This window comes from Pongo pygmaeus, chromosome 22 (genome assembly GCF_028885625.2).
Source record: "Pongo pygmaeus isolate AG05252 chromosome 22, NHGRI_mPonPyg2-v2.0_pri, whole genome shotgun sequence".
Lineage (NCBI taxonomy): Eukaryota > Metazoa > Chordata > Mammalia > Primates > Hominidae > Pongo > Pongo pygmaeus.
In genome coordinates this window covers 28,311,646-28,337,717 of record NC_072395.2, presented here as the reverse complement: position 1 = coordinate 28,337,717, position 26,072 = coordinate 28,311,646, and the positions used below count along the sequence as shown (strand labels likewise).

At 32.9% G+C, this 26,072-nt stretch overlaps 1 protein-coding gene across 6 annotated transcripts in view; it reads right to left on the bottom strand.

Moving 5' to 3' along the window:
* Nucleotides 1–1,990: 1,990 nt before the first annotated feature.
* The window catches only part of USP25 (ubiquitin specific peptidase 25), a 153,789-nt gene continuing 129,707 nt past the window's right edge, over nucleotides 1,991–26,072 (bottom strand). For all 6 annotated transcript variants that reach the window (XM_063659641.1, XM_063659642.1, XM_063659643.1 and 3 more), the window contains 6 exons: nucleotides 17,171–17,349; nucleotides 15,293–15,371; nucleotides 11,504–11,583; nucleotides 7,130–7,253; nucleotides 3,716–3,911; nucleotides 1,991–3,404 (listed from right to left, as the gene is read on the bottom strand). In XM_063659641.1, coding sequence (XP_063515711.1) covers nucleotides 3,232–3,404; nucleotides 3,716–3,911; nucleotides 7,130–7,253; nucleotides 11,504–11,583; nucleotides 15,293–15,371; nucleotides 17,171–17,349 — 831 coding nt within the window. In that variant the 3' untranslated portion in view covers nucleotides 1,991–3,231. The remainder of the gene's footprint in view (nucleotides 3,405–3,715; nucleotides 3,912–7,129; nucleotides 7,254–11,503; nucleotides 11,584–15,292; nucleotides 15,372–17,170; nucleotides 17,350–26,072) is intronic.

Below are 26,072 nucleotides of genomic sequence, written 5' to 3'. Positions count from 1 at the left end.
AATAAGACCACACACCTACCTACAGCCATCTGATCTTCTACAAACCTGACAAAAACAAATAATGGGAAAAATATTCCTTATTTAATAAATGGTGCTAGGAGAACTGACTAGCCATATGCAGAAAACTGAAACTGGACACCTTCCTTATACCATATACAAAAATCAACTCAAGATGGATTAAAGACTTAAATTTAAAACTCAAAACTATAAAAACACTAGAAGAAAACCTAGGCAATACCATTCAGGACATAGGAATGGGCAAAGATTGCATGACAAAGATGTCAAAAGCAATTGCAACAAAAGCAAAAACTGACACACGGGATGTGATTAAACTAAAGAACTTCTGCACGGCAAAACAAACTATCAACAGAGTAAAAAGACAACCTACAGAATGGGAGACAATTTTTACAATCTGTGCATATGACAAAGGTCTCATATCCAGCATCTATAAAGAACTTATGATATTGACAAGAAAAAAGAAAACCCATTAAAAAGTGGGCAAAGGACATGAACAGACACTTCTCAAAAGAAGACACACATGAGGCCAACAAGTATATGAAAAAAAGCTCAATATCACTGATCATTAGAGAAATGCAAATCAAAACCACAATGAGACACCACCTCACACCAGTCAGAATGGCTATTATTAAAAGTCATAAAAACAATAGATGGTAGCGAGGTTATGGAGAAAAAGGAACACTTTTACACTGTTGGTGGAAGTGTAAATTAGTTCGACCACTGTGAAAGACTGTGATGGTTCCTCAAAGAACTAAAGAGAGAAATACCATTTGAGCCAGCAAACCCATAACTGGATATATGCTCAAAGGAATGTAAATTGTTCTCTTATAAAAACACGCATGTGTATGTTCACTGCAGCACTATTCACAATAGCAAAGGCATGGAATCTAACCTAAATGCCCGTCAGTGATAGACTGGATAAAGAAAACGTACATATACGCCATGGAATACTATGCAGTCATAAAAAGAAATGAGATCATGTCCTTTGCAGGGACACAGATGAAGCTGGAGGTCATTATCCTGAGCAAACTAACATAGGAACAGAAAACCAACTACTGCATGTTCTCATAAGTGGGAGCTAAATGATAAGAACATATTGGACTCAGTGGTGGAAGGAACAACACACACTGGTGTCTGGCAGAGGGTGGGGGCTGGGAGGAGGAAGAGGACCAGTTAGAATAGCTAGTGGATGCTGGGGTTAATACCTGGGTGATGGGATGATCTGTACAGAAAACCACCATGACACACATGTACCTCTGTAAGAAACCTGCATGTCCTGCACATGGACCCCTGAACTTAAAAGTTGGAAATTAAAAAAGAAAAAAAAAAAGAAATTTCAATGATCTAAACCTTACAATTAGATTAAAAACCAATATTAAAATAAGTTGTTTCTGTAGGTCTTGAAAAAGGTCACTTCTTTAACTAAGTTATTTCAAATTCATTACTAGGAATAAATAATCTGGTTTTTAAGTATATAGTAAATACAATTATAATACTTACCTTCAGCACAAGAGTGACATGACTCTCTGGATGTGCCTTTGAAGGAATAATTTCCATATAGTGTTTGAGCACTTTGTGTCTCAGCAGTCAATTATACACAAACACAAACAACTTTACCACTGTGGTAGAATGTCGTAAAATATTAAGGATACTTTCTTTACAAAAGCTGTGATGACACATACGAAGTTTCTAAACTTTTAACAGGACTGGAAAACCAATGCAGAAATCTGCTCAGTAGACAACTTAAAATCTAAACCCAAACATATTTTGATAGATACAATATGCAAAATCTAACTTTACAACAGGAATAGTACTAATTCCTTGTCATTAACACCTTACTAGTACATTGATACCTTTACAAACAGCATCATATAATAGCATAACATTTCATCTTACTCCTCCATCCAGGATCTTTTGTGAGAGGCACTTATAAAGAACACTAGTTTTGGCGACGCTGTATGAAACATACACATAGTATAATGGTCTATTTTACTATGCTCACAAAACATCATTTATAAAGAAATTTTTATGAATTCAAAAATAGGTTGTTAGTAACATGATTACCTTTAAAGTATGGGTTTCGATTTTCATTCACAATATTAATTCATTAATCTTAAACAGTAGTTTCATCTACAAAATGTTCTACATCTTTTTCCTTTTTGAAAAGGAATAAAGGCAGTTAAGATACTCATAACTTCTAGTTAAACAACATCAATTTTGTTTCACAGTATTAATTAGTAGAGAACATTTTCAATTAAAGTGATATACAATTTACAAAAATAGAATGATTTATATATTGCAAAACATTGTCCTCCATTATGAAGAATATATATATACATGTGTGTATGTGTATATATGTGTATATATAAATATTTCTTTTAAGTTTTACAATAGCCCTTATTCAAGTACTTTGGGATTCTCTTGAAGTAATCAACTTGCTATATATTTTAAATACATTTAAAAAGTAAGATTAATCTAAGAAAAGGATAAAAGTTTCAGTGTAGTTTGACTTAAAAAAAATCAACCACTTACTTGAGTAAAAACCTGACTGAATTCAAAACAGGTTCAGGTGCCATACTAAGTTCAAGAACTTTGTTAAAAATATAGATTAAATTTAAGTGTCAAAGACTTAAACATTTTCCAATTTGCTAGCATTAGAGCAGAATTAAAAGACTGTATTAATCTATTAACTATCCAATCTTAACCCCCAGACAAAATTCATTTATATATTATTACTAATACACTAATATACAATATACCTGCTTACAAACACATAGGTAGCCATAAATAAAACTTTATTCTTTATTTCATTTACAAGCTACCAAATATTATGTATCGTACACAGTGCTGAACACTTAAATGGCTGTAGTCATGGAGGGATCCAGACTGAATGGAAAGCTTTTGAGAAAGAAAAGATAAAAGCAAAGTAATACTGTAACAGGAAGGTGGCAAAAGCATAGTTTTGCCATAATAAAATCAATTAGATTTGTGATTATACATCAGTTCCGGTTAAAACAATGTCTGAGCGCCATGCGATTTTCAGCTTTACTGTCTGCAGTCTGACTAAAGTCTGTATAGTCATTTTGTCTTTTGCAGTTATTAAAATAAAAAAACGTTAAAAACTATAGCAGCAACAAGCAAACCCTGTGACAGAAAGGCAAGGGTTAAGAACTAAAAAGAGTTTATACAGTGTGTTCAGGGAAAGTGTGCAGTTTATCTTCCATCAGCAGGAGTTCGACTGAGGGACAACATGATTCGGGCAAATCGCTCACAGAGTTCATGCGTGGAATATGAAGGTAACTTCGGTGGCTCATGGAAACTTTTAATCTCCATAGAACAATCAAGCAGTTTTGGCAAAAAATCTGTCAGCTTTTCTTGGAGGTGTGCTGCAAATACAAACAATTAAATCTAACTAAAGATAGAAATTATCACATGATCATTGTCAACATGATTTACTAATATTAACTTGCTCTAATAGGTAAGATAATTGCCATTTTGAGGAGACAAAAACATAAATGGCAACTGCAATGCACACAGCTTAGCTCAACAATATGGAAAAAGAGTAATCATGTGAATGTGAAAATATTAATACTTAATATTGTATTTAATATAAAAAATGGCAAGAATAAATAACATCTAATTCTAACTGCATTTAGTCCGGACATCTCAGGTGCCTACTACCATTGTTTAAACTTACGTTCCATTTCTTGACCAAGGTAGGAACACCATCGATTTCTCATATCTTCTACAGCTAGTATATCTTTTTCTTCCATTTCATCCACCAGTAATAATGGCAAAAATGGGACAATAAACTCATTCATGATAATCAGACCATTGTTTACTTCTCGATCCTCTCCAGATTCGAAGAGTTCTGCAGCTTGTTCATTTAATTTCTTAATGCAATGCAGAAAAAAAAAAGAATAGGTTTTTGTTTCCTTTTTAAATTAAGTATCTGTAAGTATTAATAAGGAAGACAACATAAATATGTTCACAAGCAGTATTAGAACAAACGGTATTCAGAGAAAACAATCTCAACCTATCTAGAACTGAAAATCTCTCTTTAGAAAAAGCTATGCGCATGGCAACGACAGAAACAAAAGCAATAGCAGTGGAAAAAACATTATTGTGTTTTTCAGTCATGTTTGGCTTATGTCGATCATCAACACAGGGGCCATTTTTTCTTCTCTATAGATAAACTTCCCCCAATTATAAAATTGTATAAGCACTCAAAATAGTTTTAAAAATAAAGAAATTCAGAATCCATATTAATTTTTGAAAAACTCATCTCCATAAATGGCAACTGAATATATACTATTGTATTCCTTGATACAGAAATATAAAGGTAATCAATTCACTTATCCCTTCAAAAACTTCCTACAGAGTCAACACCATGTGCCAGAAATTTTTGCAGATGCAGGGGCACTCAAGTGATTAATACAGAAAACTCTCATGGAGCTTACAATTTGGTACAAGGATTGGCAAATTTTTTCTGTGAAGGGCCAGACAAGGACTATTTTAGGCTTTGAAGGCCATAAAGTTTCTGTTGCAACTATTCAACTCTGCCATTGTAGTACAAAGACAATAATATCCAATATATAAATGAATGTGCATGGCTATGTTTCAATAAAACTTATCTATAAAAACAAGTGGTAGGTGGAGCACAAGCCATAGTGTGCTGATCACTGATCTAGTAGAACAGAGAAATCCATGTAATAAGAAACATAAGAGATAAATACAGGTATAAGACCTATAATATTTAAGGGTTCTTATTTAAAATCTTATGTTTACAGCATGATAAACGTGACTTTTAACCTGAACTTCAAATAAAAAAAGTTACATATTTAGATTTACACCACATAATTCTTATGCAATTTATTTTGATTTTGGAAAGAAGGTTGTGCTGTAAGTCCAACTTGGCCATGAATCAATTACCCAATTGATATGGTTAGGCTTTGTGTCTCCGCCCAAATCTTATCTTGAATTGTAATCCCCAGGTGTTGAGGAAGACCTGGTGGGAGGTGGTCAGATCACAGGGGCAGTTTCCCCAGTGCTGTTCTTGTGACAGGGAGTGAGTCTCATGAGATCTGATGGTTTCATAAGCATCCGGCATTTCCCCTGCTTGCACTTCTCTCTCCTGCCACCATGTGATGAAGGTCCTTGCTTCCCCTTCACCTTCCACCATCATTTTAAGTTTCCTGAGGCCTCCCCAACCATGTGGAACTGTTGAGTCAGTTAAACCTCTTTCCTTTATAAATTACCTAGTCTTGTGCAGTATCTTTATAGCAGTGTGAGAACGGACTAATACACCAATCGTGAACAGATTAGCTACATCTGTTAGCTTCACTTTCTTTACATTAATAATAGGGTATTATTATCTTCCAACCATAGGGGTTAAGAGAATAAAATGAGATAAATCTTCAAGTATTTACTACAATTATTGGAAGTATGCATTAAATGAGATATAAAATTTAATGACAAGTTTAATGTTAAGTTCACTGAATCAAAGAATGTCCTGGAAATCTCTTAAATATAACATGTTCAAAGCCAACCTTGTTCCTCCTATTAGACTCCCTAATATTAAACGAAAACTAGTAAGTTTGGTAGCTTTCTACTGTACTACATGAGTTGAGGCCCTCACTCTCCGTCCCTTGACTTTCCCCTCTAAGGTTCTTGACTTCAATCTACTTTCCTGTTCATCCTCTAGTATGCTATTATTATTACCAGAATTATTTTCCGAAAACAAACCTCATCATGCCAAACCTAATCAAACTTATACTGGTGCAAACTCATTTGAATGTCATATAAATTTCTTCATCATCTGACATCGACAAGTATTGTCAGCTTCATCACTTCTACCTTACCCCACTTCCTCATAACCTGGATAGCCACAGTGAATTTATCTTGATTTTCTGTTGTGTACTGGAATATTCTCCCTTCTCTATCATGAATAAAACTCCTATTTATCCATCAAGATCCAGATGAGGTTTACCTTATCTCTTAAGGTTCTTCCCAAATATTTCAGGCATATCATTGTGCATATTTCTCATAATGGCACTTATTCCAGAACAAACAATTATTTCTGTATGTCTCCTACCAGACTGAGTTTTCTGAGGACAGGAAGTACATCTTACTCATGTTTGTATCCCTCAGAACCTGACACTTTGTAAATATACAACATGAAAAAATCTGAAAGGAACACTAAAGTAATCTTGATGAGGTTTCATTTCAATTCCTACGTAAAACAAATAACCAAATGTGGCTGGGTTACTACAAAAAATGATGAGAAACATTATACCATTTTTTGAATGTTTCAGAGGAACCATCAGGTTTTGGTTGTATTTATGTTTAAAATCAGCTATATACTATTCTTGTACCTGAAAATTCAATTTTTTAAGTTAAACAAATTACTCTAATACATTCTATGCATATTCTTGTTTTTTTGTTTTTTTGAGATGGAGTCTTGCTCTGTCACCAGGTCGCCAGGATGGAGTGCAGTGGCACGATCTTGGCTCAATGCAACCTCCACTTCCCAGGTTCAAGCGATTCCCCTGCCTCAGCCTCCTGAGTAGTTGAGACTACAGGCGCACACCACCACATCCAGCTAATTCTTGTGTTTGTGTATTTTAGTCGAGATGGGGTTTCACCACGTTGGCCAGGATGGTCTCGATCTCCTAACTTTGTAATCCACCAGCCTCAGCCTCCCAAAGTGCTAGGATTACAGGCATGAGCTGCTGCGCCAGCCTGCATATTCTTATAGACTTACATAAAACATTTTTTAAGGCTTATCTATGCATCCCTTCCTCTCCCACCAAAAAAAAGGAGTGGTAGTGTGATGACAAAATCTAAATATAGAAATGTAAACAAACTGATGCTATTTTAAGAACATTTCTCATTTATCACCTATAGTAATTCGGATTCATAAAGAGAAAAGAATAAAATACTGAGTGTACTTTGCCATCTGTGCCATCTGAAGGGACTAGAACCAGTTTATAGACATCATCATGTTCTTATCCCATCAGAGTTTATGGAGTCAATCACTTATGTATGAGTCTGGAAAACTTGCCCAATGTCAGACAAAATGCTAAGATCATACTATATGCATTCAACTTACTAGTAAACATTCTCTCCTATAATGTGATATCAATTCTTCATCATGTCCTCTGTATAAGCCTTTAGACAAGAGTTCTTTGTTATTCTGATAAGCACAGATGAGGAACAGCAAGGAATCTATATAACTTGAAAATTAAAAAGAAACATATAACATTAGTATTTCACCTTTGTAGAAACAAAGTCAGCTATAACTATAAAACATTTTAAGTGTATGCTTAAGTTTTGATAATCTACATGATAAGAAAAATATCATCTGATGCAGTGTATGCTTGAGAACACCTTTTTAGCAACACCAATATCTGAAACCCAGACATAGTTATCTTAAAAGTAAAAAAATAGGAGCTATAAATTGAGAAAACATCTGGGAAAAGAGGCAATAACTGATAAAGTCAGATAGTTCTGTCTTCCTTGGTATTTATTTTCCTGATGTCTTCCATTTAAACTCAAAATTGAAGCTAATGTGAAAGCCAACAATCTACTTGTTTAACGCAATGTCACATTTGTATGAAGTAAATGATCACAAACATCATTTGGTTTGTTCAACGACAACTTAGACAAGTTCTTTTCTATGTGCAGACAGTTTTAGTTACTGAGAAAAATGTAAAAAAAAAAAATAGAAATAAGAATATCTAAAGGAAATAGAGGAAGTGGACAATGAAAGATTTCTTCTAAATCTGGGAAATCTAGTGGAATAAAGCAAAAACAAAAAGCCTCCAAACACAAAAAAGCTGATAGAGGCCGGGTGTGGCGGCTCACACCTGTAATCCCAGCACTTTGGGAGGCCAAGGCAGGCGGATCACCTGAGGTAGGGAGTTCGAGACCAGCCTGACCAACATGGAGAAAGCCCGCCTCTACTAAAAATATAAAATTAGCCGGGCATGGTGACACATGCCTGTAGTCCCAGCTACTCGACAGGCTGAGGCAGGAGAATACCGGGAGGTGGAGGGTGAGGTGAGGTGAGCTGAGATCACGCCATTGCACTCCAGCCTGGGCAACAAGAGCAAAACTCTATCTCAAAAAAAAAAAAAAAAAGTGATAGAATTAGGCATATGTGTTATATTAATAAAAGTCTAGATAGTATGAAATTCAAATTAGGTTTTAAAAAGGGAAGAAAAGGGGCCAGGCACAGTGGCTCATGCCTGTAATCCCAATACTCTGGAAGGTGGTGGTGAGAGGATCAGTTGAGGCCAGGAGTTCAAGACCTGCCTGGCCAACATAGTGAGACCCCCATCTCTACAAAAACATTAAAAAAAAATTAGCTGGACATCGTGGTACATGCCTGTAGTACCAGCTACTCAGGAGGCTGAGGAGGAAGGACTTCTTGACCTGAGAAGGTAAGAGGTTGTAGTGAGCCATGATCATACCACTGCATTCCAGCCTGGGCAACAGAGCAAGACCCCAACTCAAAAATACAAAACAAAACAAAAATGGAAGAAAAAAATATTTAATAAAGAATTACTTTTACCTCCAAACTATCCTTCTAACATGTCAAAAGAAAAACTATATCTAGCCAAGTATTTGTATAACTGAAATAAAAAATATTATTTTAAAATATTTCCTTTGTGTCCGTTTTTCAATAATTAACATATTTTTTCACAGATTAATATGGAAAAATATAATATTTAAAAAATGAAATATTGTAAAGAAACACAATTTTAAACTCTAGATTCTCCTGCCAATAATTACTGTTTATTACTTAATTCATGTACTTAGATACAAAATAAATCCATTGTACATCCCAAATGTTAAATGTAAAATTATTTAAAAATTAATGTATACATTCACAGCAAATCAAATTACACACCTGAAGGTGTCATGATAAATAAGTCTATTTTAAACATTTTTTGAAAATGGCTTTCTAGGAATTTGTTTTTGAGATTAAGTATAACATTTTATTTTGAAATGATATTAGGTTAATAAACATATTCTCAGCTAAAGATTTATGAAAAACGAAGGAAGTGATAATATTAAAAGTTGTTTTACAACATTAAGTTGTAGTAGTTCGTTAATTAATAAGTAACTAGCACATCTATCTTTTCCTTTATAGCTACTGAGTTTCCTGTTAAGATCTCTCCTGAATGACATTGACATCTGGCTTTCTAGACCTGAGTCACCTCTTTGAGAATTGCTCTGAAACCATGACCTTATTCCAATTCTCTACTGAGGTACGCAAAATGTTCCATATGTTATCAAATTTTAAAGTGCTTACGAATGTATATTCAAATAAATTTAGAATAAGATTTAGCAGTCCAATTACCATATTCTTATCTAAGATAAAATAGATCATGTAGCCTGGTACACTCTATAAAATTATGGTTCTTGCAACCATGATTTCACTTCACTGTTCTCAGGACTCACAAGGGTCCATCAGTAAGTATTTCATTCAAGGCTTTAAATGTTTACATTTTCATTAAAAACAATTTTGACAGAACCTTTTGGCAATATTTTACAAACAGCTAGCTACAATAACTGCTATATTTAAAGATTTAAAGTAAAAAAAAAAAGAAACAGAATGTCTTTCTTTTTTTTTTGAGACAGTGTCTCGCTCTGTCGCCCAGGCTGGAGTGCAGTGACACGATCTTGGCTCACCGTAACCTCCGCCTCCCGGGTTCAAGTGATTCTCCTGCCTCAGCCTCCTGAGTAGCTGGGATCACAGTCGCACACACACCAATATTTCTTCAAAAGATATTCCATAAGTAATATATGTCACCATTATTGATTTTCTAGTTAATCCTTCTTATTTGATAAGTATTTACTATACTAGAATATTAACTTTCTGAATAAGTATGTATTTGAAAACTGACAAGCAAATTATAATATTTAAACGTATTTCCAAGTTTTTTCTCAAATTCCTTTAATGTATGTTAACTGGGAACAACTAATACAGAAGCTATCCAGATAGATACAAAGTGACAGTTTCATCTTTTTAATTCTTATTGAGATAAATGAATACATTTTGTACTTACATGATTTCATCAAATTACACAAGAATACGAGGTCTCTATTTTAATTTTTCTTTTCCTAGTTAGCTGTGTGACCTTGACAAAGTTACTACATCTCTGTGAAGTCTGATTTCTTTATCTGTAACACTGAAATGCCTTTTTATATCTCCCTCTATTGAATTATATAATCATATTATTTTTCTCAAATCAGCACAAATATAAATTCTAATAGTACATTTGAATATTCCTATTAAAGAAATAAAATCTTGATTGACATAACTCATAAATTGGAGGTATCGATCAAAGTAAGTTTTCTACATCAATGACTAAAGTGAAATTATCTTATAAATAGCACAATGACTAGGACTTTAAATAATTTGTACTTAAGTACTTAAGATAAATTGTTAAGTAAAACATTAATTTTTCCTTTTGTGTGATAACTTTAAAAATTTTGATAACTATTAATATAAAAATGAAAGTACTGTCCTCTAGAATAGTACTGTCCAATAGAAATTTCTGTGATTATGGAAATGTTCTGTGCTGGCTAAAAATAGAGGCCACTAACCACATAAGCTACTGAACTACTGAAACGTGGCCGGTGTAACCGATGAACTGAACTTTGGTTTTAAAAGTTTTAGTTATTTAAGTTTTGTCAGGTGGCCACTATGTTGGACAGTATAGCTCCAGAATTAAACACTGATCTTCGTTTCTTTTTTTGAAAAAGAAGCGTCATTACCTAAGTGGGAGCTTCTTAAATTTCATAAAACAAAAAAGAAAGGAAAAATTCAATATCCCTTTTACTTGGCTGCAATATACACTGCATTGCAAATAAAGCATTTTCTCAAAAAACAATCACTAGTCAAGTTAATGTTAAACAACACGCATTAAGAAATATGTGGAGAAATACATGCAAGCTAGTAAATAATCTAAAATGTAAGTAAAGCAAAATGTATCCTTTCTTCTTAATAACAATTAAAATAATAGTATAATTAAATAAGTAGATATTCCTTTAAGACCATCTTTAATTTAAATGAAAATTAATCCAAAATTTGTTTAAAGTCACAGTACTCAAAAATTTTCTACAGCTACACTTTTTACAGAACCTGAAAGTTCACAAAGACAGACTGCAAAACACTACCTCTGACTTGATATCAAGATCAGACTCAGCTTCAAGGGTAGTGTTTGAGAGCTGATAAACACAGACACTAATGCCAACCTTACAGAGTTTTAAATGGAAAATGTATTTTATGTGGGGTATATGGGAAGTCTCTATATGAACTTTGCAATTTTTCTGTTAAATTTAAAACTGATCTAAAATAAAACATTTATTAAAAATACAGAGTGAATAAAATCTTTTCCATGGATGAGATCAAACCTGAATAGAATTAAGTGCAAAAATTATGCTCTTTTCACATTTGTCCACTTTGCCTTACCTTTCTCTTTGAAAATTTTCTAGCCCAATTATGAGATACATAGTTGTTTCCCTGAATTTCCTATAATCCTGATGCCACTCCTGTAGGTGAAAGAAAATATTAAAAATGTTCAGAGTAAGATTTAAAAAGTAGTATGAAACTGTACAAAAAATAATGCACTGTTTTGCTACTATTTGAATTAATAGAAATAAAGAGTTCAAAATGAAGATACATCAGAACTAAAACAAGACTTTCTGGCACACAAGACTATTTATTAATACAACATTAAATCTAAAAATTATTAGGCATGGATATGAAATTAAACAAAGATTTTACTAGCAGATAACAGAAATATAAAGGCAGGATAATCAATCAGGTCATCTCAAAAATTCATCAGTATAAAATCATATTACTGAACTATTATATCTACATCAACTGATGGAAGAAAATGAAATTATTACGCTGAGTATGAATGAAAGCTTGGACACCTGATACATAATTTTAAGAAACTAAAAAAAAGTTAGATTTATTTAACCTTTTAACTTCGCAAATGTGTGGTAAATTTGACTTTAAGTGTGTAGGCGAATAGTTTATTTACATGAGATATGGTAAAAGAATAGCTGCAGTTCACATTTCAATGCCCCTCCCCACCCCCAAAACAACTATAGGGCATGTAATAGGACTAAATAATTCTAAGGTGATACCAAAGTCAAGATTTTCTTAGCTTACTTTATAATAATTGACTCAAGAAAAATAACTGAAATTCAATGCAGGATAAATTGGAAAGAGAATACTGATAACAAAAGTGTTAAGGCTTTTATATAAACATTATAAACAAAAATAAGAAACACAGTCAAGTTATTAGCCAACAATATTCTCCTTGAATATAAACTTTTTTTTTTTTTTTTTTTTTTTTGGAGACAGGGTCTCAGTCAGTTGCCCAGTCTGCAGTGCAGTGGCACGATCACGGCCAACTGCAGACTTGACCTTCTGGGCTCCAGCAATCCTCCTACCTCTGTCTCCCAAGTAGCTTGAATTACAGGTGCATGTTCCCAGTTCCAGTTAATTATTTAATCTGTTTTGTATAGACAGGGTCTTGCTGTGTTGGTCAGGCAGGTCTCAAACTCCTGGCCTCAAACAACTCCCTGTGCCTTGATTTCCAAAAGTGCTGGGATTATAAGCATGAGCCACCACATCCAGTTTTAATTTTAATTTTCAAGACATAATTTTCATGCTATTAGTAGATCTTAATAACAAATAAAGGTAAAATTTGTCCTCCAAGTATGAAGTTAGCTTTTCTGGGGAAGGTATTCAAACTGTCATTCCTTGTTGTCATTAGAATAGCCTTAGAAGTTGTGAGTAGGCAAACTTTTTCTGTAAAAGGCCAGATAATGTTTTAGACTTTGCAAGCCTCATCTTCTTCAGTTACTCAACTCTGTAACTGCAGTGTGAACGCATCCACAGACAATATGTATACAAATGGCCATGTTCCAATAAAAGTTTATTTACAAAAACAGGTGGTAAGCTGGTCTGCAGGCTATGGTTTACTGAACCCTGAACTTAGAGCAAGACAAAGATATGAGGAATATGCAGAATCTAAAAACAAGTCATTTAAATACTTGTATGATTTAATGGCCCTGCAGTTAGAGTATGAGATTTATGAATAAAAACATAATGAGTCCAATCTGTTGAAGCAAACTGAAGGAAGCATTGCAGAATCAAGTCACAGTTAAAAATCAAGTCCCATGAACATGAATCTTGGGGACAAGGGAAGAGCTCTCAATCAATCTGAAGAGCACAGATTTGGAGTCATTATTAGCTAAAAGATGACTTGACTTGCTCCTCAGGGTCAAGAGAAAACAAATTTTGAATTTCTCTGGCTCTAGATTACATATCCTCGTCAAAAATATCTGGTCAGTGAGTGCCTCTTATGGATAAACGAATGTCTTTGGGCTTCTACCTATGTTGACTTCTAAACAGCTTTACATAGAAGTCTTTCACAATTGAAATGAATTTTTGCATATGGAATAAAGAAGAAATCAAATTTTATTTATTTCCCAGAACCATTTATTAAAAAGTCTCTCTACTGTTCAATAACTTGCTTGTCAGAGATGGGAGGTGGACTGGGATCTTTGCATTTCCATAACATTTTTCAGTTGGCTTATCAAGCTCCATAAAACATCTTGCTGGAATTTTCTTATGGCCTGCACTGAATTTATAAAGCATTTGGGGAAAAGTGATATCTATATATTAATAATATCAAGTTTTCCAAATACCATATGTATGCCTACTTATTTAGGTCTTTGTTAATGTCTCCCAATAAGTTTTCTAATTTTCCCCACAGAAGTCACATGCACCTTTTGTTAAATTTATTTCTATATACTCCATAGTTTCAGATACTATTGTAAATGGTCTCACTTTTATACTTTCTAATACTTTTACTGGCAAAAGGGAATAAAATTGATGTCTGACACAAGTTTGTATGCTGCAAAGCTATCTTACTAGTTCTAATAAATCAGTTGTAGATTTTATTTGAATTTCAAGGTAAAAAAACTACAAATAATGATGTCTTTGTTTCTTCTTTTCCAATATTTTACTTTTCGCTTGTTTTCGTTGCCTTGTTTTTGACAACAAAAATTTTAAGCTTTCAATGCTCACAATTCTATATATTTGCTGCAGTTTTATTATTTATTTTTGTTTTAGAGATACTCTTCAGTGATTTAAGGTAGTTACCTTATATGCCAAACTAGCTAAGGTTTTCATCAATAATGAGTGTTTTCTCTCTCTTTCCTCTTCCCTGTTTGTGCAGTGAATTACACTAATTGTTTAGGGAATCTAAAGTACTGTAATTAAGTTTGTAAATGGAACTAAATATTAAGCAAAGGCACCCAAAAAAAAACTTAAAATTTACTAGACTTATAAATTTAAAAAAAGACAATGCATAAGATTAAATTTAAAAATGTGAAGAAATACTAGGTGTATGAACTCATCAATTAAAATAAAGAATATTTTAAAGCCAAAGTTGAAAAAAAGAATTTTGTGCACAAAAAAATCCCACAAGCATATGTACAAGTACCTATGTAAGTGCTCTCTCACACACAACACTGTCTCATAATGACAAATATATATGGCATATAGAGACTAAAACAAATCTCTAACTGCCCCAAAATATATCTGATGAATCCAAGTGAAGGAAAAAATATAGCCCACAGGGTACGGTTGCACAGTGCAGTGCAACAGTTAAGAATGTAGGTTCTATTAGCCAAGCTGTAAACTTGTGCCTGTGAAAACCTTAGGCAGGTTACTTCACTGCTCTATGCCTTATTTTCTCGTGTGTCAAATGGGAATAAGAACACTACCTATCTCGCAGTGTTACTGTCTGAATTAAATCAGTTAATATATGTAAAAGGCTTAGACAAATGCCTGGCATATAGTAGGGTCTTGATAAATATTACTTGTTGATATTATGTAACAGTAATTTCTAAGTTGATTTCAAAATTAACAATGCATTTGTTACTCTGTTTTTAAGCTAGAAAAGTTCATTTAAAAAGTACTTGAGAATTAGTATTGAAATAGAAAATCAAAAATCTTCCTTTTTTGATTTTAAACTTTTTGGTCTACATGCTATCTTATTATGCTAATCCTAAAATCATATATAAAATTATTAATTACTTGAGCATTGACTTGGAAACTTAATTTTTTACTCATCATTCGTAACAAATTCAACTTCAGTTGGGCTGAAATGAAAGGAATATCAGTGAATTACAGAATCCCTAAATCTGTAGTTTAACCTCTAAGAAAGCACATTACCTCATATTCCTCCAAGTTTACTTCTTCAGGTTTTATCATTTCCAGTTTGCTTTGAGCAACTTTCATTATGTTGTGACACCTTAAAAAAAAAACACATACATATGCGCGTGTGTGTATGTGTGTGTATATATATATATATTTGTAAATCAAAAGCAAAATCCATAAACACTGAGCAAAAACAGCAGTACTTTTGTACAGAAACAACTCCTAAATAACCTTAAGTGAAAAACATTTTTGGGACCAATGTTGGGGAATTACAAAGAAGACAGGAGCAAATAATTATAATTCAAATTTACTGTGTTGTATTGATATATGGCTTTTAAATTACATTCTAATTAACACAGTTCGCATAGGAAAAAAATGAAACTTTTTAAAAATAATGTGCATCTATTAAGCAAGCTCAAGAGACACTGCATCTTCTTTTCCCCCCACATGGTATTATTTATTCTTAAATACTAAAAAGAAAGAGTCTAAAACATGCCTATCATCTCAGGTAAAAATTGAAACATTCCAGTGGATTTTATGATCAGAATCAGTGATAAAGAAATCCTCATGAAATATATTTATTCACATGTGCATAACTCTGTCTTTCAAGCACAAGTCAGGTTATCAAAACAGATTAACTAGTTATAGTCAGATAACTGCAAAAGACTGAAAAGTCAATGTGATTACTCCATTAATATCTTCTCCAAATTAAACAGCATAGATCCAATAGAACTCAGTACACTGATAGCACAGATAACGAGGGTCAAAACAACCCTGTTTCTGAACTCTCTGCAGTCATATGTATCAAAATGAATGATGTCCACACTGCTACTAATACAAATAGTAGTGGCCAACATTCATTGAGCATTCAACCACCTATCGGATATTGTTCACAACTATTTATTTGTATTATGCACAGAATCCTACATTTCACAGCACATATCTAATAAGGTAGGACTGATCCAGATGCTTTGCTTCCCCTCATATTCTTTGCTACACTTTTAACTCAGTATTTTTGAGACACTCACAAAAGGATAATCATTTCAGAATTAAATTTACAATGAACTGCAACAGCATAAATGTTTTTAAATATAAAAATAACTTTCAATACTCTAAAATTTCACATGGGCCCTAAAATTATTTTCTAGTGGCATTCATTCTAATTAAATTGTGATTTTTAACATTAGTAGTTTAATAGGACTTTCTGAATAATTCTTTATAAAACTACTAATATAATCTAGAGAAAACATTCTCTGGAAATATTCTATAGAAATTCTACAGAAATTTCTATAGAATATTTTCTCTTTCCAGAGAAAATATTTCTGCGTGAATCTAATTTAACCCTTCTAAGCCTCCTCTTTATGTCAAAGAATGTTTAATTATTTTATCGGCAAGACTAAAAACTTTTCTCCAGTGATTCTCTAATAACGGTGACTTTGCTCCCCAGGAGTTACTTGGCAATACCTGGAGATATTTTGGTATACCACAACTTGGGAGCTGCTACTGTCATGTAACAAAGAGATGAGGGATATTATTAAATATCCTACAATCATAGGACAGCCCCAACAACAAAGATTTATCTAATTTAAACTGCCTATATAGTACAGAGGTTGAGAAGCCCATTTTTGTTTCTAAAATATTGAGTGTAATAAGTGTAGTGATTACTTGATTCACAATTAAAATTTATTAAAATCACCTAAGTTATTTTCAGTTCAAACTTCAAAAGGCCACAGACTGCAGCAACTAGTCACATTGAGTTCAAATTTTGTTATGTATTTACTAAAATATGTGCCCATGCATATATAAAATAAATACTCAAAAAATTATCCTGGGAATCTGCAGGAAAAAAAAAAAGAACAATTTGAGAATAAGAATTTTATACTTTCAAATTACCTTTCATCAAAACTCAAATTTCTATCTCCAAATTGTTCTAGCAATGTTTTCTCAATAATTTTCTTTGGTGCCTGGTTCTGGATAAAGTAGACCACTACATGATGTAACCGATAATCGGTTTCTGGTGGGGTGTCTTCTTGGGCCAACTTAACCAACCTTGCATATTCCAACTTAATTGCCTGGAAAATGCAATGAAAATGACAATTTTGGTTAATTATTTAAACACCTAAAAATCCTTCAATATTACAAGTTTAATTCTTCTTGCATTTAAATCTTTTCTCTTTTTTTTTGGCTTTTAAAGTATCACAAACAAGGCAGTACATCTAAGAACACAGTCCCATGTTCCATAGTCTCAAATAATTTTCTGAATAACTGACCACAAAGCCCCTTCTTTAAAAAAAAAAAAAATGAAGTCTCCCACTCTCCCCCAGGATGGATTGCAGTGGCGTGATCTCGGCTCACTGCAACCTCCACCTCTCAGGTTCAAGCGATTCTCCTGCCTCAGCCTCCCAAGTAGCTGGGATTACAGGCGTCCACCACCACGCCCAGCTAAAATTTTTGTATTTTTAGTAGAGATGGGGTTTCACTATGTTGGCCAGGCTGGTCTCAAACTCCTGACCTCATCATCCGCCCGCCTCGGCCTCCCAAAGTGCTGGGATTACAGGCGTGAGTCACCCGCGTGGCCACAAAGGCCCTTCTTTATCCCTTCACTATATAAACGTTCTTTTTGCTTCCACACATGAAAGTGGTAAAATAATATGTCTAAACTTACAATGTGAGTAATTCTGTAAAAGTTATCAGAGCCTAGTCAAAGTCTGTTCACAGACATCATAAGATGGAGATGGTAAGTTTTCCCATTCTGTTTTACCTTTCTAAGCATCAGTTTGAACACCAGAATTCTAGAGTTGATATATAGCTCCCAACAATACTCAAATCTGAAAGAAAATTGTTCTTAAATGCATAGTCGTATTATTGCAATTAACTTTTAGCTGAATAGCCCACAAATAAGGAATGCAACATCAAGCCCCAGGGTTATAATTATCACAAAAATAAGTACTTATTGCTTCAACAGTACGTAAATTTTGTTAATGTAAGAATAATAATGATTATATATTATCACTATTATTACCTTGAGGTTTAAACTTAGTTTTTCTTTATAAACAAAAGTATCTTATAATATACAAATAATAATGGGAAATAACAAATACTAACGCATGTTTTAATACACAAGCAAAATCTAGAAAATATCTGACCATATAGAAATATGTATAGATTTACACATATTGTACATATTGCTATGTACAAGAGGACCATATGATTAAGATAAAGCTTTTTATATTCATTTATATTACACTTATATGTAAATTCTAGCTCTAATAAGCATAAACATTTTGGGCTTCAGGCAAGATTACAAAAAATCCATTCAATTAAAAAGTTTTTTTAATTTAAAAATGCATGCCTTTCTTAAGTAATTATTTGACATCTAGATGTTATGATCTATATGGTTGTATTTTACAGATGGGAGAAAAAATAACCGATAAACATTAAATGAAATATTCTAGTTATGTAATATCATACTCATTAAAAGGAAGGCTAATATGTTCTTTCTATGCAGCATAAGATTATAAATAGAATAAGAGAACAAATTATTCTAAAATACTTTTCCCTTGAAAAAACTGACATTTTTTTTTGAAGATGTATATGTCATTCCAAAGTCTTATGTGAATAAATAACAGCCATAAATATCAACCGTATTTTAATATTTAAGATTATCAACGCTTACTGTGTGCCTAGTTAGCACACATAAGCTTCTCTTAGAACTCATTAAATATCTTCCTATTATCCAAATTTGGAAAAAAAAAAAAAAAACGGGGGGGACGGGGGAGAACATACATAATAAAGTATGCTGAATTTGAGAATAAATCTAAAACATTAACAATTCAATTACTGTTCTTGTTGATATGAACCTTAGACAATGATTGTCACAGGCTACAGGTTGAGTATCCCTAATCTGAAATATCTGGGACCAGAAGTGTTTCCAATTTTAGATTTTTTTCAGATTTTGGAATGTCTGCATTATGCTGGTTGAGCATTCCGAATCCGAAAATCCAAAATCCACGATACTCCAGCGAACATTTCCTTTGAGTATCATGTTGGCACTCAAAATGTTTTGGATTTTGCAATATTTCAGATTTTGAATTCTGGATTTGGGATGCTCAACCTGTAATAGACTTTTAGAATATTCAAATATTTCATATATCATACTTTAGTACAAAATAGCATGACCAAAATAAAACAAATTTGTAGTGAGTCTCTTAAAATAATATTGTAGGTTTACATGCACGGAGTGATTCCATTAAATGGTCATCATTCCCCTACCTACTTTCAAAATAGAAGCTGTTTTAATAAATAGCAGATTTCTATTATAGAATTGAAATATATAACCTCTTATACTCTAAGATTATATGCTCACCTCTTGATTTTGCTGAATTTAAGACTCTCCTAATTTTCACAAGCAAATTGCCAAAGTCACAGTATTTTTCAATATATAGGTGTTTAAACCAGCAGAGGTAGAAAGACACTTCTAAATTTCTAGGAGCTGTTTTTCAATCACACAAGAAATGCATTTTTACCACCATAAATGCATTTCTTAACTATTTTTTATACACTTCCTTCTTAAGAAATTACCTTCTAAATTTCTAGAAGCTGTTTTTCAAACATACAAAAAAAATTTTTACTAGCATAAATGCATTCCTTAACTATTTTTTTATACACTTCCTTAAGAAATTTTTGGCTTTTAAAATATACTGGAATCATATTTATTCAAATTCTCAACAGATGTTCCATGCTAGTGTATTTAGCAGAGTTCTACACAATCTGCCATTATGAGTAAATTAACATTATGTTATATTTGTCTCATACCACCTCCTCAGAATCCTGTTCTAGAATTATATTTGCCCATATTTTTTGGCGGTCTATGCTAATTATTTTAAGTTAATTATCACAGACACTGCAATGAAATCACCACACATTTGCAAAATGAAATGTGATACTAGTCATTAGATGCCAGAACTGCTATTCAATTTTTTTTATTTTTTTAACTTTTTCACTAGACCTTTAATCAGGCTTAATGCCATTTATTCAATCTTATTTCCTATCACCCTGCAACAAGGATCTCCCTTCTATCTAGGTTAGGCTTGTCTCCTCACAAATGCACACATGCCTTTGTTTCTTAAGTTCTCCACATATGTGATATCCTTTCTTGTTCATTCCCCATCCACCTACAAATGACCCATTGTAAAATTAGTTTAAGTCATGCTTTTGAGAAATTGTTCAGTTCTAAAGATGCAAATAATTTCTATCTAGACTTTTTTCTACTTTTCTAAATAATAATATAAAACCATATTCTAAATTTATAACTTCTTATGGACTTAATTTTTATGTAAACTCTCTCTCTCTCTATATATATATATATGAGGATACCAAATATATATATATGTATGTGTATATATTTATATGAGGTATATATATGAGGATACCAAAAATATAAACATTTATATTCTGGAAGCAGTTAAATCTAATGGGAAACTGATGAGATTAAAATTCAAAAAGCTAGATACGTCATTTATAATTAATTGTGACATAGAATAAGGCACATAATCTTCTAAGTCTGATTGCTCTTATCTCTAAAATAAAGTTGGTTAAGAGAGTTTATGTGTATTTTAAAATGCTTATGGGCTATTTTTTAAAAACTGACAGTGCCAAGAAATGAAGAAAACTTACTTCAAATTCCAGAGGACTGAAATAATATTGGCCATATTCTTTGACCACACTGTAATACAAATAGGAATTATAAATAGACATATCTTCCAAGCTAAACACTTAGAAAATTTAAAATATGGCTCTAAATTATTCTTGAGCCAAAGAAATAAAAAACTATACTAATATGGGAATATCAGATATCAAAACCTATTGGGCTGTTAGTCAAAAAAATTTCCAGGCCAGGCACAGTGGCTCACACCTGTAATCCCAGCACTTTGGGAGGCCAAGGTGGGCAGATCACCTGAAGTCAGGAGTTCGAGACCAGCCTGGCCAACACGGTGAAACCCTGTCTCTACTAAAAAACAGGAAAAATTAGCCAGGCGTGGTGATGGGCACCTGTAATCCCAGCTACTCGGGAGGCTGAGGCAGGACAATTGCTTGAACCCAGGAGGCAGAGGTTGTGGTGAGCCGAGATTATGCCATTGCACTCCAGCCTGGACAACAGTGTGAGACTCCGTCTCAAACAAACAAACAAAATTAGCTGGGTATGGTGGGCGGGAGCCTGTAATCCCAGCTACTTGAAGGCTGAGGCAGGAGAATCACTTGAACCCAGGAGGCAAAGGTTGCAGTGAGCCGATACTATGCCACTGCATTCTAGCCTAGGCGACAGAGCAAGACGCCATCCAAAAAAAAAAAAAAAAAAGATATAGATATATATATGTATATATATACATATATACATCCAATTTAAATATAGAAAACATTTCAAGAATTTAGAAAAATAAAATATAAAGTAGGATAAATAGAATATAATGTTAACAATTTGATAATCAAAGGCTTTTTCTTTCCAAAAAGTTGGATGGAAGCCCAAAAAGGGGAAGAAAACTCATCGGTAGAAACAGGAAAGGTGATAATACAGAAAAAAATGTTTTAAAATTTCTTGAAGAATAACACATATAACTTTGTCAATAAACTACAGTATCCCAACAGATAATAATCTAGAAAAATATAAACTACCAGAACTGCTTTCAGAGGCAGAAAAACTGAACAGACTCTGTAAAACTTAAAAGTTTGCCCTAGAAATCTAGTAACACGAAAGACATCAAGCCCACGATGTTTTAGAGCTGGGCTGTTATGTCAAATCTTCAAGGACCAGATAATTTCTGTGATATCTAAATTGCCACAGAACCAGAAAAACAAGAGAAAGCGGCCGGGCGCAGTGGTTCACGCCTGTAATCCCAGCACTTTGGGAGGCCGAGATGGGCAGATCACGAGGTCAGAAGATTGAGACCATCATGGCTAACACGGTGAAACCCCATCTCTACTAAAAATACAAAAAAACTTAGCCAGGCGTGGTGGCGGGAGCCTGTAGTCCCAGCTACTCAGGAGGCTGAGGCAGGAGAATGGCGTGAACCTGGGAGGCAGAGCTTGCAGGGAGCCGAGATCGCGCCACTGCACTCCAGCCTGGGCAACAGAGCGAGACTCCATCTCAAAAACAAAAAACAAAAACAAAAAAAACAAAAAAACAAAACAAAACAAAACAAAAAAAAAAAGAGAAAGCCTCTTTAATGGTTACAAAAGGCTGTATAATATAGATATATTTTATATATATATATAATTTGTATATCCAAAATTGACAAATATAAAGAAAGAAACTATAGATCAATTTTGTCTATGTACCCAGATGCAAACACCCACACCCACTTTTGGTAAACAAACAGTGTGGTGTACAAAAAATATATATGATAACAAAAAGTGTTTACAGTAATTTTTTTAAATGTAGATCAAAGTTAACACCTTTACAAGCATTAAGAATTAAGGGTTTACAAGTATTATAAGAAGGAGAAATCTATTCAGCATCTCAATAGGTATATTATAAAATTTCTAAATTTCAATACTAATCAGTTTAGTTGGAAACCCTTATCTACTAATTTGAGAGTATTTTAAAATTCATAAAGCGGAACCAAAACTACACATTATACATAATAATAAAACACTGAAGACATACTCATTAAAATCAGAAACTAGACAAAGGCGCCTACTACCATTATTTCAATATTGAGAATATGTTATAAAAATTTCTGATCACCGCAATAAAACCAGAAATGAAATAAGAAATAAAGATATAGAAAATAATTTTTGGGAGACAGTTTACTGAAATAATCAAGAAAATAAAATGAAAAACCATTAGAAAACAGTTCAATAAAGTTAACTAAATACAACATAAACATGTTAAATTAATTAATTATCCCATTACCTACCCTTTCAATAACCTGGTTAAAAAAAAAAAGTGGAAGTAAATGACCCTAATTCATAAAGGCAAAAAAAATTATCTAGGAATAAATTAAACAAAAGGACATAAGACTACCATGAAATAAAATTATAAAACCTTACTAAAGAATACAACAGAAGACAATAAAAGTGAAAAGGCGTATCATGTTCCTTTTGGGCAAGACTCAAAATACTAAAAAAAAATTATCTGCTTCATGTTAAATTAACACATAAATATAATTCTAAAAGGATTTGGAAAGGAAGTAGCAATTGATTTCAAAAATCATCAGAAGAAAAACGAGGCTTGCCAAACTTCCTGTTTATAAAAGAACAAAAATTACTAAGTGTTCTTCTAACAAAATGTGAAAGTGTATTGCAAACGATCTACAGTAAGATCATTTGTATTCAGTGTATTGTCCAAAAACAGAAAACTAGATCAGTGGAATACAGAGACCCAGTTAGAGCTACTTATAAGTAGGGATTTAGTATATGATTAAGTATAAATCCCTGATAAGGGATTTAGTATAGGTATGATTTAGTATATATGTCAAGTCAGAGTGAAAAAGAGGCATTAGTCAGTATTTTATGTTTAGACTATCTGGATATTTTACTATTCAGAGAAAACTAAAATCTTCTATCTTGTAATCAAAACAAAAAGTATTATAAAACCATGAAAGCAGCAGAATTAAAATTTTGCATAATTTTATAAGTGATCACAGGACCAAATCTACAAAAAAAGTTGCTGTATTTTATAAGATCTAAAAAATTATGTATAGTTAGACACAAAAAATAAATTTAAAAGACAAATTATAAACCACAAAATATAATTTGCAAATTATAGATGAATCAATTGTCTCAGAAGATCAAATGTTCATTTAACTAAAAAAAACTCAGTGTAATAAACGTATAAAGAAGATGAACGACAGTCAACATAAATACCAATTGCCAAAATATTTATGAAAAAAACTGACCCTCACAAAGATCAAAGAAATACATTTTGAAATATGAGATTACATTTTTAATGTCTTTTTTTTAGACACATAGCAATAGTAGAATAAATCAATATAACTACATGTAGGCAATTTGATAATACTAGTATTTAAAATTTGCAAGCACTTTGACTTGTCAACTCTGCTATGTTCACATAAGTGTTCAATAATATATGCACAAAAATGTTCACGATATTGAGAATAACTCAAATATTCAGCAACAACAATGCTGATAAATTTAATAAGAATAGGTAACAACTTAGGTGTTCTTTATGTGACAGACACTGCCTGACGAGTTTCACGTGAATTATCTCATATAATTCTCAAGATAACTCCTCATATAAGTGAATAAACTGGTTCTGATAATTTAATAAATTGCCTGAGGTCACAATTATTAAATGATAATGCTAGGATTTAAACCTAGGACTATGGAGACCTTGCTGGTAACAGCTAGTTGGAGAGAGTTTCCTAAATTAGAGTAGGAGTAAGTTATCAGTGTGCTGACATATTGCTCCCATCAGCCTCTATGGTGGGTGCAAATGTATTAACTTTCTTCAGATTTGTTGTAACATGAATACCCTATTCTAGGAGAATATTTAAATAAATTTTGATAAACTCTAGGAAACAAAGGAAAAACACCGAGATAAATCTACAAATCCTGATATGAATAATTACATATACATGAAAAATAAGAAAAAGAAGCAAATAGAAAGAGTATACTTCTACTTTTATTTAAATTATAAATACAGGACGAATGCCTGAATGTAAGCCAGTCTCAACTATCTCTCTAGGATATACAAGAAACAATGAATAGATGCTCACTGTGGAGTGAGAATTAGGAAGTGAGAGAAAAACACTTACATTCTACATTTTGGATTATGTATTACTAGTTTACACATCACTTTTTCTAAGAAGCCCTCTAGGTACTAGCTCTGTTTTCTCATTTTATGTTCTTTTTCCACATTAAACTGGTTCTTTATCATACTAATAACTCTAATTAATGTTTCTTTCCCTAGCAGAAAATGAGGTTCATTAAGGTAGGAACTCAGTCCATCATTATCCCAGCTACATCCCTGGATTTAGGACAATGCCCTGCATATAAACAGGCAATACCTTTTTAGTATGTCCATCAACAGAAGGATAGAAAAAAATTATAGTCATACAATAGAATACCATGAGAGGGAAGAAATGACAACTGCATAACATGGATGAAGCTCCAAACACACTGCTGAGTAAAAGCAGTCAGACAAAAAAGGACCTAGAGTAAAAGATGCCAAGCGTATAAAGGCCAACAAGAAAACTAACGTATGTTGTTAGAAGTCCAGATAATGGCTACTTTTGGGTATGGACAGACTGTAGTGATGGGAAGGTGGAAAAAAGGTACTTCTGGAGTATTCCTGATGTTCTACCTCTTGGCCTAGCTGGTGGTCACATGGGTAAACACACACTGTGATAACCCAGAGTTGGAAGTACAAGTCTGAGAGCCTAAAGGCAGGATGTGTAACTGACTTGAAAGATGTGGCACTTAAAACTCAGGCTACAAATGTACACAACCAAGAGGAAAAGAGTCTTCTTTGGCTAAGCATGGAAATGTTGGACCGCTGACTTGAATTTAACAAGATGCATGGAGAAGTATATTTTTTGCATTAATGATTTAGGCCTGCGTATACCTTTAGGGAACAAGATTTCATTAATACCATGTCGATAAATATTTCTTCCCCTTCACATTCCTTAAAAGGCCATGTAAATAAGGAAAGTATCACTCAAAAAAAAAAAATTCACTGAGTTGTACTTTTCAGCATGTTTTATATTCTAATAAACATTTTTGTATCTATTGAATAAACAAAGTGATTAAGAGACATTTCAGAAGCAAAAAAGGG